This window comes from Anopheles ziemanni, chromosome 3 (assembly GCF_943734765.1).
Source record: "Anopheles ziemanni chromosome 3, idAnoZiCoDA_A2_x.2, whole genome shotgun sequence".
Lineage (NCBI taxonomy): Eukaryota > Metazoa > Arthropoda > Insecta > Diptera > Culicidae > Anopheles > Anopheles ziemanni.
In genome coordinates this window covers 43,861,707-43,875,320 of record NC_080706.1, presented here as the reverse complement: position 1 = coordinate 43,875,320, position 13,614 = coordinate 43,861,707, and the positions used below count along the sequence as shown (strand labels likewise).

The 13,614-nt window shown below is 44.0% G+C and overlaps 1 protein-coding gene across 1 annotated transcript; it reads left to right on the top strand.

Moving 5' to 3' along the window:
* Window positions 1–9,087: 9,087 nt before the first annotated feature.
* On the top strand, window positions 9,088–12,887 carry LOC131290011 (RNA pseudouridylate synthase domain-containing protein 1-like). The gene is made up of 3 exons (XM_058319389.1): window positions 9,088–10,224; window positions 10,290–10,533; window positions 10,618–12,887. Exons 1-3 carry the CDS (start codon window positions 9,988–9,990, stop codon window positions 11,037–11,039), a joined length of 903 nt encoding a protein of 300 aa, XP_058175372.1. The 5' UTR covers window positions 9,088–9,987; the 3' UTR covers window positions 11,040–12,887.
* The last annotated feature ends 727 nt before the right edge of the window (window positions 12,888–13,614 follow it).

Genomic DNA, 13,614 nt, shown 5'->3' with positions numbered 1-13,614 from the left:
AATCATGCTTCAGCCACCTAGCATTGAAGAAACACGAAAGGCTATCCGTCGCCTCAAGAACAACAAGTCGCCTGGCACGGACGGAATAACAGCCGAACTGATCAAAAACGGAGGCGCAAATCTAGAGAACGAAATTCATCGACTGATATCTGAGATATGGGATAGCGAATCGATGCCTTGTGATTGGAATCTTGGTATCATCTACCCCATATACAAAAAGGGAGATAAGTTAGACTGCAGTAACTACAGGGGTATTACGGTGTTGAATACCGCCTACAAAATATTCTCCCTCGTTCTTCAAGAACGACTTGACCCATACGCTGAAGAGATAGTAGGAAACTATCAGAGGGGATTCCGAAGAGGGAGATCAACCACTGATCAGATCTTCACCATGCGGCAAGTCTTGGAGAAGATGGCAGAGTACCAACAAAACACTTTCCATCTCTTCATTGACTTTAAAGCCGCATATGATAGCATAGCCAGGGTAAAACTGTATCAAGCCATGAGCTCATTTGGAATCCCGGCTAAATTAATCAGACTTGTAAGAATGACCATGACCAACGTCACTTGTCAGGTGAAGGTGGATGGAAAACTCTCAAGTCCCTTTGCTACCACCAAGGGAATGCGCCAAGGGGATGGGCTTGCCTGCATACTCTTCAACCTAGCGCTAGAGAGGGCCATCCGAGACTCGGAGGTGGAAACTTCGGGGACCATCTTCTATAAGTCAATCCAGATCCTGGCATACGCTGATGATATTGATATTATTGGTAGAAGGCTCTCCTATGTAGCAGAAGCATACCAAAGGATCGAGCAAGCGGCGAATAACCTCGGGCTGCAGATAAACGAGGGGAAAACCAAGATGATGGTGGCACCATCAGCGGCCCTGCCAACAATTGCCGAAAGCCTACGTGGGGGTGACGTACAAGTAGGTGAACGCACTTTCGAAGTCGTCCAAAATTTCACCTATCTTGGGTCAAAGGTCAGCACCGACAACAACATTGAAGATGAAATCCGCGCTAGGGTGCTGGCAGCCAACCGGTCATATTACAGTCTGAGAAATCTCTTCCACTCACGATACCTGTCAAGACAGTCGAAGCTGGGACTATACCGAACATTCATAGTACCAGTGCTCACATACGCCTCCGAGACATGGACTCTGTCCAAATCTGACGAAACCCTCTTAGCCGTGTTCGAGAGGAAGATGCTCAGGAGGATTTTTGGCCCCGTATGTGAGGAGGGACAATGGAGGAGCCGCTATAACGACGAGCTCTACGAGCTGTACGGTGACCTTTCTGTCGTACAGCGAATTAGACTCGCCAGGCTCCGGTGGGCTGGTCATGTCATGAGAATGGCACCGGACGACCCAGCCCGTAAAGTCCTTTTAGGCTGTCCCCAAGGACAGAGGAGGCGTGGTAGGCCTAAATTGAGATGGAAGGATGGCGTAGACGAAGCCGCCAATAAAGCCGGGATACGGAATTGGACCAGCGTGGCGAGCGACCGTGAGCGGTTTCGGATGGAGCTTCGTCAGGCCAAGACCGCTCAGCGGTTGTAGCGCCACATAACAACAACAACAAACACTACATATCCTTCGAAAATTAATAGAGAATGGAAACAGACCTTCAGGCAAAAATGTCTTTGCGGGACTATCTCACATCTGTTTGGTATCTCAAATATTGTGTTTTTAAATAGAAAGACTATTCAAACGTTAGCTAATGCTAAATTTATAGCAAATGAAGAACCATATCTGAAATCAGTTGAGTATGTTTATAACAGAATCAATGCTTTTACGCAACATAATTGCTAAAAAAAAAGATATGACTTTTCTTAATTTCAATTGGTTAAAGGTGATACTGTAACACCCATATTTTATTTAAAGATAGAGCCGGTTTTGGTCACTATTACCACTGTTACTGTCCCGCGTATCTTCTTCTATCTCCTCGTGAGCGTCTTTTTTGTATTCTTCTCACATAACCAGTTTTACATTTGCATAACATTTAACCGGTACCGGATGGAAACCACCGAAGGAGTGGTGGACACTTGCGCCGCCGGGAATCCCACTTCCGCCGTTGCAACTAATCGACCTTACTACTCGATGACCTTCACCGTCGTCTGTATTCCTTTGGTTTCGTTTCTGACTTTGTTTGGGTACGGCAAGAGAAAAATGCGAAAGCCTATGCAAAAGTGGTCCATTTACTTATCTTATTTAGGTTTTGTTTATCGTGACACCGGCAACGTCATAAATTAGCCTTCTTCGTCAATTCTGCTTCTGACTGGCTACAGTACTACGAAACCTCTGAAAAGAGGTTGTTTGCCTCGGCCACACAACGTAACAGTGCGCGGCCTTTGCTTTGCCAAAAACAGCGACGTTAGAATTAAAGAAGCATGACAACGTACCAAAAGCGGACGCCTAGCTAATGGGCTCTTATCGGAAGAAATAAAAATCTCCAGCCAGTCAACTTTGGGAAGGTAGACTTTTTTTATGAAGGTAATAACAATGGCAGCAACACGGCAAACATTTAAGAGAGTTTGCTTTGGAGCGTGGGAAACTTAGCACTTCATGCGCTTACGAAAATCAAAGGAGTGTGTTTAAGGAATTCCTTCGAGGGCAATGCCCGTAGAATGGTGGACAAAGTGTATTTAATAAAAATTAAGAAATTCCACGGAGTATTTGACTGCAATGTTTAAATTTAAAATATACAGGACGTTGTTATTTAGCTTGAGGAATACGGAGGAACGCGAGTCTACATCCTGATTTTCATTTTTGACGTGTCTCTGTTCGAATTGGGTACATTATTTTAAATGAAGTAGCTGTTACTACCCTAACTAAACGGATTATTAAGTAAAAACATAAAACAATAAATTGTATAAAACTGAAATATTCTAACAACGTCTATAGTTACTGTTCTATGGAAAAAATATCACCAAGACGTAGTCATCCCTGATACCCCTGCAATATTATTGCAAAGTACAAATGTGACACGTGAAATTAAACGCAAAAAATGTCATTTGAAGATGGGGTGCACTTCCCCTCACAAACCATAACATTCCAATGGCAATCGAATGCTTTCCAGTGTCGTCGAACGATGGCCTGATCGGATTTTTAGCCTTCGGCATTCCGCCGGCCAGCTATCTCCGCCTCTGCCCGTTCACGCTGATAAGGTGGCACACTAATGTTGCTTTGACCATAGTGCACCCTTGTTCGGTGCTCGCCCTTATCGTCGGTTCGGTACAATGTTTCGAACAGTTCCGGACGCGGATTCCCATTTTAGCAATGTTGCTTGTTTTTATTTCCAGTTTTTTGTTCTACCCGAAAAAGGAAAGCGAAAAGATGATTGGACACAAATCTGAAAATAAAATCACCGAAGCCGGAACGAGGGCCAAACCCGAATGATTTGTCAGCAATTTTTCATGATAGCCAAAACATAACCACTACCGAACTGACCTTGTGTGGCCGGATTGGATCGGCGTAAAAAAGCGAAACAGAACAAATGCAGCACAATCTCTGTACCAACGAAATGCAACATGTGCGCCATATGGTTTTTTATGACGCGTATGTTTTTTTTCTTCCGGCATCTCCCCATTTATCAGCAACAGGACCGCGAGCAATACGCCAATTATCGGGGAGCACGTGTTGTGATTCGCATCGTGCGCGCTTCGTTTTCTTCGCGAAGGACCGAACTAATCATTTACAATTTCCATGACCGAACCCGGGCTCGAGGGTTAGGGGAAGCTAAACGGGGTCCGTTGCCAGCCAGTCATCGACGATGTTTAGTAGGCAGTCCGTCAACGGAGTTCCGGCTTGATTTATTCCTGTGTCCAGTGGAATGTCACAACACTTGCGGCGATCGTTCCGATCGCGGATGCGCGGGTTGCAGAGTGCCAAGGTGAAATTTTAGCATCTCCCAAGGCTTAGGGTGTGTACGGTTCCTGTAAAACTGGCTACGCATTAATTTTGTGCAATTTGAACCCAACGACGGAATACAACACATCGTAGGTTTGCAAACAAGCTGGCCGTAGTTCTTATTGTTTTTTTTATTTCACTTCGCCTGCTATGATATCTTTCTCGTGTTTAGTTTGTTTGTTTTTTGTTGAGTTAATAACAAAAATCCAACGCACAAGAGTCACATTTCTTTAGAACCACTCTTGACGAGGAAGTAGGTTGGTTTTCGTCAAGAAAACAACAATCAGTGCAAAGACAAGCACCGTTTCCACCGCACGATGATATCATCGAGCCATCGCCGGCAGGCGAAACTGGAGCACAGACGGTTACTTGTGCTGCGGTACGCATGAACCTGCTAACATCAGCACCTCATTAGCATCGTGTGCGAAGAGCTGGGCGGCCGGATGGCAACAACGTTGGTTGGGGGATCTCCCGGGGCAGAATCCCGGGTAGCAAAAGGGGAGCACCCAACTTTGGACTGCATACGTAAATCTGCTGCATTAAGGTCTGATCACAAGACAGCACCCACAACGCAAACGGCTAGATTGCGGTTGCACTTCAAAACTCATCCTGCCCCGGTTATGTCGGTTCGTTGATGGTGGAACGGGCAGCGTGGAAAGGGGGGGGGGGGGGGGGGGGGGTTAAAACTTGTCACTTGTTCGTATGGCGGAGAAAATCCTAAACTCTTCCGGCGGATGGCTTAATGGAATAGTTACCTTTTTCTTTTCGAATTTCACCTGGAAGTTTTCAACGCGCTCACGGCAAGCGTTCGCACGTCCCGTAAGGGATTCGAATTCCACTCTCTACTTTTTTTTTGTTCTGCACCAATTTCGCAACGGTAAGTAATAGTTTTGCTTCGCAATAGGGGCTGACACTGCGGAGTAGTAAAGTAAATCGAAGGCACTAGGACTGCCCGATTATATCACAACCGGGTAACGATCCGCCGTGGAGCATCACTCCATCCAAGTAGGCACACTGAACTCAACGCACTACTAAATGGCGAAGCCGGTCCGAAAACAGCCCACGAAAAGGGACGTCCGACGCCCGGGATCGGTAGTTAAATCCACCAAACAGCCAGTAAACGCAACAAACAAACGCCAAACGAACGCACAACCGAACGCCGCGGGACCCTCAACCGATGCCGGCACAATTATTTACGAGATTATCGCGCTGACACGAGGGAAACCGTGTGTTGTCACGCGGATTGTCAACAGTGAACTGGTTTGCGTTTGACAGCACAGAGAAAGAGCAGCGCATACTTCGATCCGCCGTGCGTCTTGGATACGGTGGGGAGCTTTCCGCGGGTTGGCGTCGCCCCAACGCAACGAATTTTTCCCCCCTTCAGTCGTAGTATTAGTAGTAGAAATAAACAAGGCCGCCGGTGCTCCCCATGCGGTTGTTTCTTTCCATTCGTACATCGTTCATTCATATCGCTCTCGGGCTTCTCTTCGAGAATCGCGACTGAGAGCTCTCAATCTCGAGCTCCAGTCCAGCTCCCCAAGGGTGCCTGGATTTTCGTCGTGTGGTTGGGTTGGAGAAAAAGTTTCGTCATCCTGTCGCTCGTCTGGCTGTTAGCGATTAGCTCCGCTTTTCCCCCATCAACATAACGAACACTTCCGCGGTTATCTCATTTACGCATATTTCGCAACATTTAATCACGCTCGGTTTATCGATTCGCACTCATGCTTGATATCACAAGGACGGTTTTTTACGTCCGACATGTGTGCGAAAAACGCGGAGTAGTGGTTAAAACATATTTGTCAACAACATTATCTCCATCATTGCATGCGTCTATTTATTGATTGAAAACTTGCTCCAATGGTATCGTTAAAAAAATGAGATTATATCCAAGCCTTTTTTTTTATAGTTTTTACTTTTCAAGCCATAGCTCCCAGGAAAAATCCTTCGGTGTTCTCTTCTCACCCGATTCCTACGACTCGGTACCATTTAATTCTCATTCAACACGCCGTGCGTCACAACCGGCGCCACAATTATTGAATGGAAACGCGTCCACCCTCTTTTATTGTGTTTCTTCTTTTCGTTCCCTTTTCATTTTCATCTTGTTCGAAGAGGAATTCTTGCACCCACATTTTCCGATTCCTTGAATACCTTTGCGGAAACCGTTGTTTTGAGCTGGGCTACTGGGTCGATTTTAAGGATCATTGTTTCGTCTCAATCTCAATGAAAAAAATTATGTGAAATAATGTTCTGCCTTAGTGGCACAACAAACCGTGGCAAAGGTCTTCTTCTCTGCCTATTTCTGCCACCAACAGAATATTTTTTTTATTAGAGCATTTTATCACGTCTTCGTTGACGCAACCGTTTGGAATTTCAGCATTATGGAAAGAAACGGTGGCGCGGAGCTGCAAGACAAATCGATTGAACGTTCATTTAACACCTTCCTTAGTATTTGCAAATAGCATAGCATTCAAGTGAAGATGATAAGACAGAAACGGTGTGCAAATCAACCTTAAACATTATCTACGAGCAGAAACGTACAAAAAATGCTCCATCATGATTCGATAACCGCAACGGTGGACTGATAACTCATTTCCGATAATGCGTGCATAGTTTATAAATAAAGCAAAAATTTCATTGTGTTTGGTTATCTTGTTTGATTTACGGAGCAGAAAAATGAATGAACCACGAATGAAATCAATAGTCGTGACGTGTCGTGGTCGCTGGTAGCATTTCCCAAGCGAACTCATCCAATGTGCACAACAGCTTCAACCGCCAGAAACCGTGAAGACACAACGCAACCACCCAGATATAAATGGTATCCTTTGCGTCCGTTTCTGGTTTCCTTTTCACTTTCCTTGTGCCTACTTCGTGTTTCGCTGCCCTTGACCGTATTATGCCATGTGGTTGTCAAAGCAAAGGTCAGCCTGTTGAAGAATACGAGATACGTGCAACACTTGCAAGACCATCTAACCCCTTCTCCTGCCCTCCCTGCCCATCACCTACCTGTACATTAACTTCCGCTATTGAAAAGTGCGGCAACACGGATCTCTTTCATGGTTCCAAGCGCGACCAAGAGCCCGGACTGCTTGTCCGTCACTGCGATGGTGGACCAAACGAGTTCTCTACAGTTACGGCGCTGGTTGCCATTGAGAAATGTTCGCTTTTTTAGTCGACCTGATCCGGAAATCATGATCTACCACTTTTTCAGACACGATTGCAACTGGGAAAGCCACTTCCCTAGATGCTGTTCTTTGTTAGTTGTCTGATTTTTGTTTCACCGCACAGCATGAGTGTAATAGAGTATAATCCAGCAATTAGTACGACCGTCAATAGGACACAGTATGAATATCGATTTTATCAGACAATTGACGGCCCACCATGCTATCTCAGCTGTATCTATGATACATAGATCTAGCACAAGCTAGAATCACATAAATCTTTTCTAACGTATTATTCTTGCGTCAGCGCATCTTCCGCTTGTAATCGTACACAAGGACTCTATTCCACATCTTCAAGTGCAGCTTCAAGATTAACATGTACACTGTATTATCTCTTTAAATATGGAACATAGAAGTAATAATCACAATCCTTCCATCATCTAGTCCACAAAACATTGCACCACGTTGGGGATTGAATTCTTTTTGTGCTAAAAATCGCTAGACCACTCCTAGCACACTGAATAACAACACCGTTCGTAATTCTGAGCAGCCAATGGAAAACTGTCAAATTAAGATGTCAATTAAATGTCAATATTTACATTTAAAAAATCAAGCAGCTCGAACCAGAGGTTCTCAAGACAATTCAAGGTTTGTAGATAAAAAAATATGGGGTATTTGATAAAAACCAAAATGAGGCTCCCTACTCGTCGCATCGTCGACATTTTTCCATGTTTGCGCCTGAAAGTTATGCAATAGGTGGTCAATTAAGTTTGAATATTTGAAATCGGTTAAACTAGGCAAGATGGACAGCATAAACCAATGAGTTGGACTGAAAAGAGTATGAAACGGCGGTGAGCGAGCGCAGCGAGCCGACTGCGCTAGGTCTACCGAAAAGGGAGTTTGTTATAAATTTGTGAAATACCGCACTCCTAGGTTGATTGGGTAGCAGAATTTTCATAAACTCATGGAAGTAATGCATTAGGGAGTTCATGTTCATCCTGTCCAGTATAACCATAATCTTTAATTCAAAAAGACAGCCATTTAAACGGTTCGTACACGGTGGGTTAACCAAATTCCCAAATCCAAATCCCAATCCAAGAAACAGTCGCAACATCGTCTCGATGTAAACCAATCAATGTTGGTCTGGAAATTGTTTATCCTAATCCGAATTCCCATTAAATCACAACTCGCTTTTCCGAAATAAAAACGTGCCACACACTTCCAATCAAAGACAATTAACAGACAGGTCGGGTCAAAGCTGTTTTTTGCTCCGCCATTGTTGTGACAGTTGGTTAAAAAAGTGTTTTCATAAATTTCCAGCTTACTTGTGAGAGATCTCCGCCAAAATCTTCGCGAAATAGGTAGTTGGTAATTCTAGATCACAGTATCCATGGTCTTGCGGATAGAAACTGCTCTTCTGTGTGAAATCATTCGATATAGATCCTTTTGCTCGCTGTGATTGCCGAAATTAAGTGTGTTGGTCTGTTTTATACCCAGTCTTCCTCCAGAACATATTCCGAACGCCTCAATTCTTTTTTCTTTTGATGAAACATACCAAATTTGCAGTTTTACCCCACTTTCTTCGGTGTTCGTGAGAAGTAAACAAAATTTTAACCAACTGTCAAAAATTTTCCCACGGTTTTCGGCTCGTTACATGGTATGCTGCGACCTGACTGTTAATTGTCTTTGCTTCCAATGTTAGGTTCACCGCTCATTGTGAGTCGATTCAAATAGTTCAGGATCAAGTCCCAAACAAATCAAATCTGATTCGAATCCTAATCGAATCAAATCATTAGAATATGTACGTAAAATGGGATCCAAATCTTTAGAATCCGTCAAATGGGACTCGAATCTTTAGAATCCGTCAAATGGGGTTCGAATCCTTAGAAACCGTCTAGGGATCGATTCTTCCGAATCCCGATTCTGCCAACACTAGACATCTTCTCGTCGAAGGATGTCAAGAAGCACAGCTCAACAGCACAAGGAATCCTTGACTGCAGCAGGCAGCAGTTTCAGGCGAAGGAACGGGAACATCATTGCCGAAAAAAGTGACATCAGTCATCGTCTATCGCAGCAGCAGGTCAGCAGGATTATGGAAAGGCCAGTGGTGTCGTAGAAAAAGGATTCCTTCGCTGCGTGCTGTGTGTGTTTGTGATGAACGGGGAAAAAACGGAACGAGCCGTCCGGAAAACCCTGGCCTGCGTTGGAATTTGTGAGCGAAAACTGTACCGTACGTCGTGGGCCCGTCGTGCCGTGGTTTTCGCTGCGTGTCCAGTTGCACCCCATGCAGTGGGCAGCCGTGGGAAAATCCGCCACCGAAAGAATTCATCACAGCCATCACAACAGCACCACCAAGAGCAACAACACTTGCAGCAGCCACGGCAGTAGCAAGTCCACCAACAGTAGTACTCCAGCGTAGTGCGTCGCTGCGAGGTGTACCTGTGTACGTGTGCGTGTACACAAGACGCAAGTGTTGCAAAAAGGAAAAAGAAGTGTGTCGAACAGCACTGACGCGAAGGCAAAAGTTGTGCAAAAGCAGAAAAACAACATTCCCACTACCCCCAGCCAAAATCCTGCCTGCGCCACGCCAGTCTTCTCTTCACGCACTTTGTGGAAAAGCCAGTCTGTAAGGAGCCAAACTGAATGCGAAAAACGGGCGACTCACAATACGACTAGTGTGTCCTGCACGTAGTCATGCATGGAGATGCTGCTTGAATTTTAAGCAGCTAGAATTTTTAAATAGCTTTCATTTCATCGATCAGAATCCGATCCTAGGGACATCGCACCGTCTCACGGTGTTCTCCGGATCGGAGCCGAAGATTGTTGACAAACCTGACACAACCCCTTCATACCACAAAAGCAGGATACCCGTCCGCTGCGCTTGTGTGCTTGTAGACGGCGAACGAGCGCGATCCGCTCCATCTCAGAATGATAGATGAAATTGTAGATCGTATAGTTCAGTTCTTCTCCACCGGATTGGTGGAGAAAATCATCAAAGCCTTCCTGGTTCTCTGTGATCGCTTCGTGAACTTCATACTCTCACTGTGCGAAGGAAATAACTACAAGAAAAAGGACGAAACGGTCGACGTGCTGTACACTAGCGGCAACTTTCTTGTGATCAACAAAAAGCACGACCTACTGATCAATTCGAACGACACTAAAAAGGTACGATTTGGAAACGAGGCTGCAGTTGCATTACTCTAAAATGTGTTTCTCTTTGTTCATTGTAGAAAACGGTGCAAACGATAATGCGAAAGCAGTTTCCCGAGTACGTGCAGGATAATCTAACGCATGATTTCTACTTCGCCCACCGGTTGGACTTTGCTACCAGTGGAATACTGTGCATTCCGCTGAACAAGAATGCATGCAAGGAGGTGTGCCAGGTGTTCGAGGAGCAGCGTGCTCGAAAATACTATCTAGCTTTACTACGTGGTCATACGGATTTCGACGAAGAAGTGATCGATATAGCGATAGGTACGTCTTTTCGACACGTCACTTTCATCCTATACCATGTCTTCACTGAATTGATGGAATTCCAAATGCGTAATCTCGTTTCAGGCGAAGACGTCCGGTTCAAGGATACGAGCAAAAAAATGTGCACCATCCTCGAGGACGAGCTATGCCAAAATCCGCGTCGCAGTATAACGAAGGTACTGGTGCTGGATCGGGGCTACTACAACGGGAAACCAGTCACCAAAGTGCTTTTACGGCCCATTACCGGCCGCCGGCATCAGCTGCGCCTGCACTGCTCCCAGATCGGGCACGTCATCGTGGGCGACTATACGTACAGTCTCAAGATCGACACGTCGCCACCGCGCATGTTTCTGCACGCGTTCCGCCTGGTGCTGCCGAACACGATCGAAAACCTCGATATCCAGACGGACGATCCGTTCACGGAAAAGGCGCTCAAATACAAGTGGAAGGCGGTCGAGCAGGTCAACAGCATTGCCAACGCGTTCGACATCATTGACTCATTTTAACATTTGTGGGAACCATGTAGGATATACTTTTGTAGGTCGCGTTCGTTCACGTTTAGGTTGGATCATTTCCGGCGCCGGTTAAATGTAAATATTCGATCCTTCTCTCGAATTTACTCTCTCTAGACCCCCGACGGGTAGAAGCGAAGCTGGGGGCTCAAACGGGTTCGAGCCCGCCGTTGAACTTTGTTATTTATTTCTTTTGATAGCGCAATCGTTAAAGAAAAGACGCAACAGTTCGGCATCCTTGCTCTGTACGAAAAAAAAACATTTATCTCAGCCGCTCGTTTTCCATTCGGGAGGAATATTCGAACGGTTTAGGTCAATGAAAAAGTTTGATATAACTTCCCTACACTACGCAGACACGCACTTTCCGTAAATTTGCACACCGGGTGACGATAGGATACACGCGAGATATATAATATGGCTATACCAACGTCAGTCTAAGAGGCCGCATTCTAGTCATCATATACACCTCCATACAGGCGCGCGCTATAGCATAGTAATCAGCAATGGTACGATCGTTGAGAAGCGAGAGATCATATATTTAGGTCCTTTGTTGTCCTTTCGTACCCGATAGGATGGCTAAAAGATGAGACTGTAGCCTAGATGAATTAAATTATCTAATGCCATTCTTTCAGCAAACTGTAATAAGAAGAAAATAAGAAAAAAAAGAGTAGTCAGACCGAGTGGACGATATTGTTTCGAATTCCAGCTAGTAATATTGCAAATGTAGGAAGTCGAAGCGTGACAACGCGGGGAAATGTGAATCGCAGGATGGCATTTGTTTGTCTTATTTCTTGGAGTATCGTAGGAATAATTTAATATCGAATTGTTGATAAAACGTGGAAAACGTCACAGAGAAGAACGAGAAAAAAAAATCATTAAAAAAGATAAACTGTTTACCGAATAGAAGAAGTAACACTAGATAGCGATTTACTATTGAAATGACATCTTTTCCCCCCCTCGCCAGACATAAAGTACTTTACAAAAAAAAACATACTAGGAATATATTCGCATATAGAGCATATAGAGTGGGAAATGCTTTCCAACTGCTACGTTCGCAAACCATGGACAACCCTAATGCAGACCGCCTTTATTCGAATAGGAATTCCTGCCGGATTCTGACGATGTACGATTGCACTCGGAGAAGGCAATTACAAAGAGTAACACAATACGTTCCTCAATTAATTTGCAAGAAAGTAAAACAGCTTCATAGGTGTTTGCAGGACACTACAGAAATTTCCGGAAAAAATTGTGCGAGCCTTGGAAAACTGGGTTGAAAAAGTAATCCTTGTTTAGATCGTTTGTTGTTGATAATGTAGATGGTTTCAATATTCTGTTTTCAGTAATGGCACAGCTCTTGAGCATAGTTTATAATATTACTACAGAATACTGCGTACACTCCATTCAATTAGGTTGCCAACAAACAGGTTGTAATGTCAATTGAACATTAGGTTAGTAGTAATAACGGTTTACGTTACTTTAAAACCATTTCGTTTGCTTCCGTATAGCAACATATTAGATACGTTGGTTGAGCCAAGCGAACGAATGTTCTCCAAAGCGCTATAGAGATAGACATTGTACAGAAAAATCGTGAGACATAAATGCCGTAAAAATGCTTACAAAACAAATTATATAACATTTACATTCTTAATAGTAATACACGAAACTCCCGGATTGCATCCGGTCCAGAGGAAGGTTACCATACATAAAACAAGCAAACACAACGGGAAAGTTACAACCACAACAAGATCACAAATGTACTTTACAATTTTGTACCTTTAGCTCATGTGAAAGCAAGTTATGAACGGTGGATTTTTCATCTTTTTCTTCCGGAAATCTTGCGAAGTCCCTGCGAATGAAGGGGGCAAATCGATCTTAGGAAGAAATAGGCACAAACACACACACATATACAAAGACACAGAACTCAATACACTTGACACACCTAGTCAGCTTTGTTAAACTCTCTTAACTATAGAAAGGAATCGAAAGGAACTCGAGAAAAGGTCTAATCTTAAATCTTACCTTACACATTTCAATCAAAGAATCGTATCACATTTAACAAGTAACTGGCCCTTTTCCATAGTATTCAGAACTATAAACGAAAACCGAAACACTGACGCTTCCGAGAGCGATTGAGCAGAAAACGGCATGTTGGCAAAATCCTTTGTTAATGATTTACGCTTTAGTAGTCAGACAAGAAAAAACATCTTCCGTTGCCGTAAATAATAGAGCTTCTTTCGGTCGTTAATTTAATCGATCAATCAAAAGCTAGACGGTGAGTAACAATATTATTTATTTTTGTGTAAGCCACAAAAATGTCTCCATTGAATCTGTTTGATTTTGAAACGTGACTATTAACGTCGAGAACCATTATAGCGCTCATGTTCGCGCCCTCCTGTATCAGTTTCGCTTGTTTGGTTTCGGAATGACAAGGAATATCGAAAACTAACATTTCAACCGAACACTTAGCAGCTGAGATGTGCAGTAAAAACAAGTATAACATGAAACCCGTTGCATTAAGATTGTGATAACCCTTCGTCTTTGTGGTGATCAGCATTGTTCGCATTGTTTT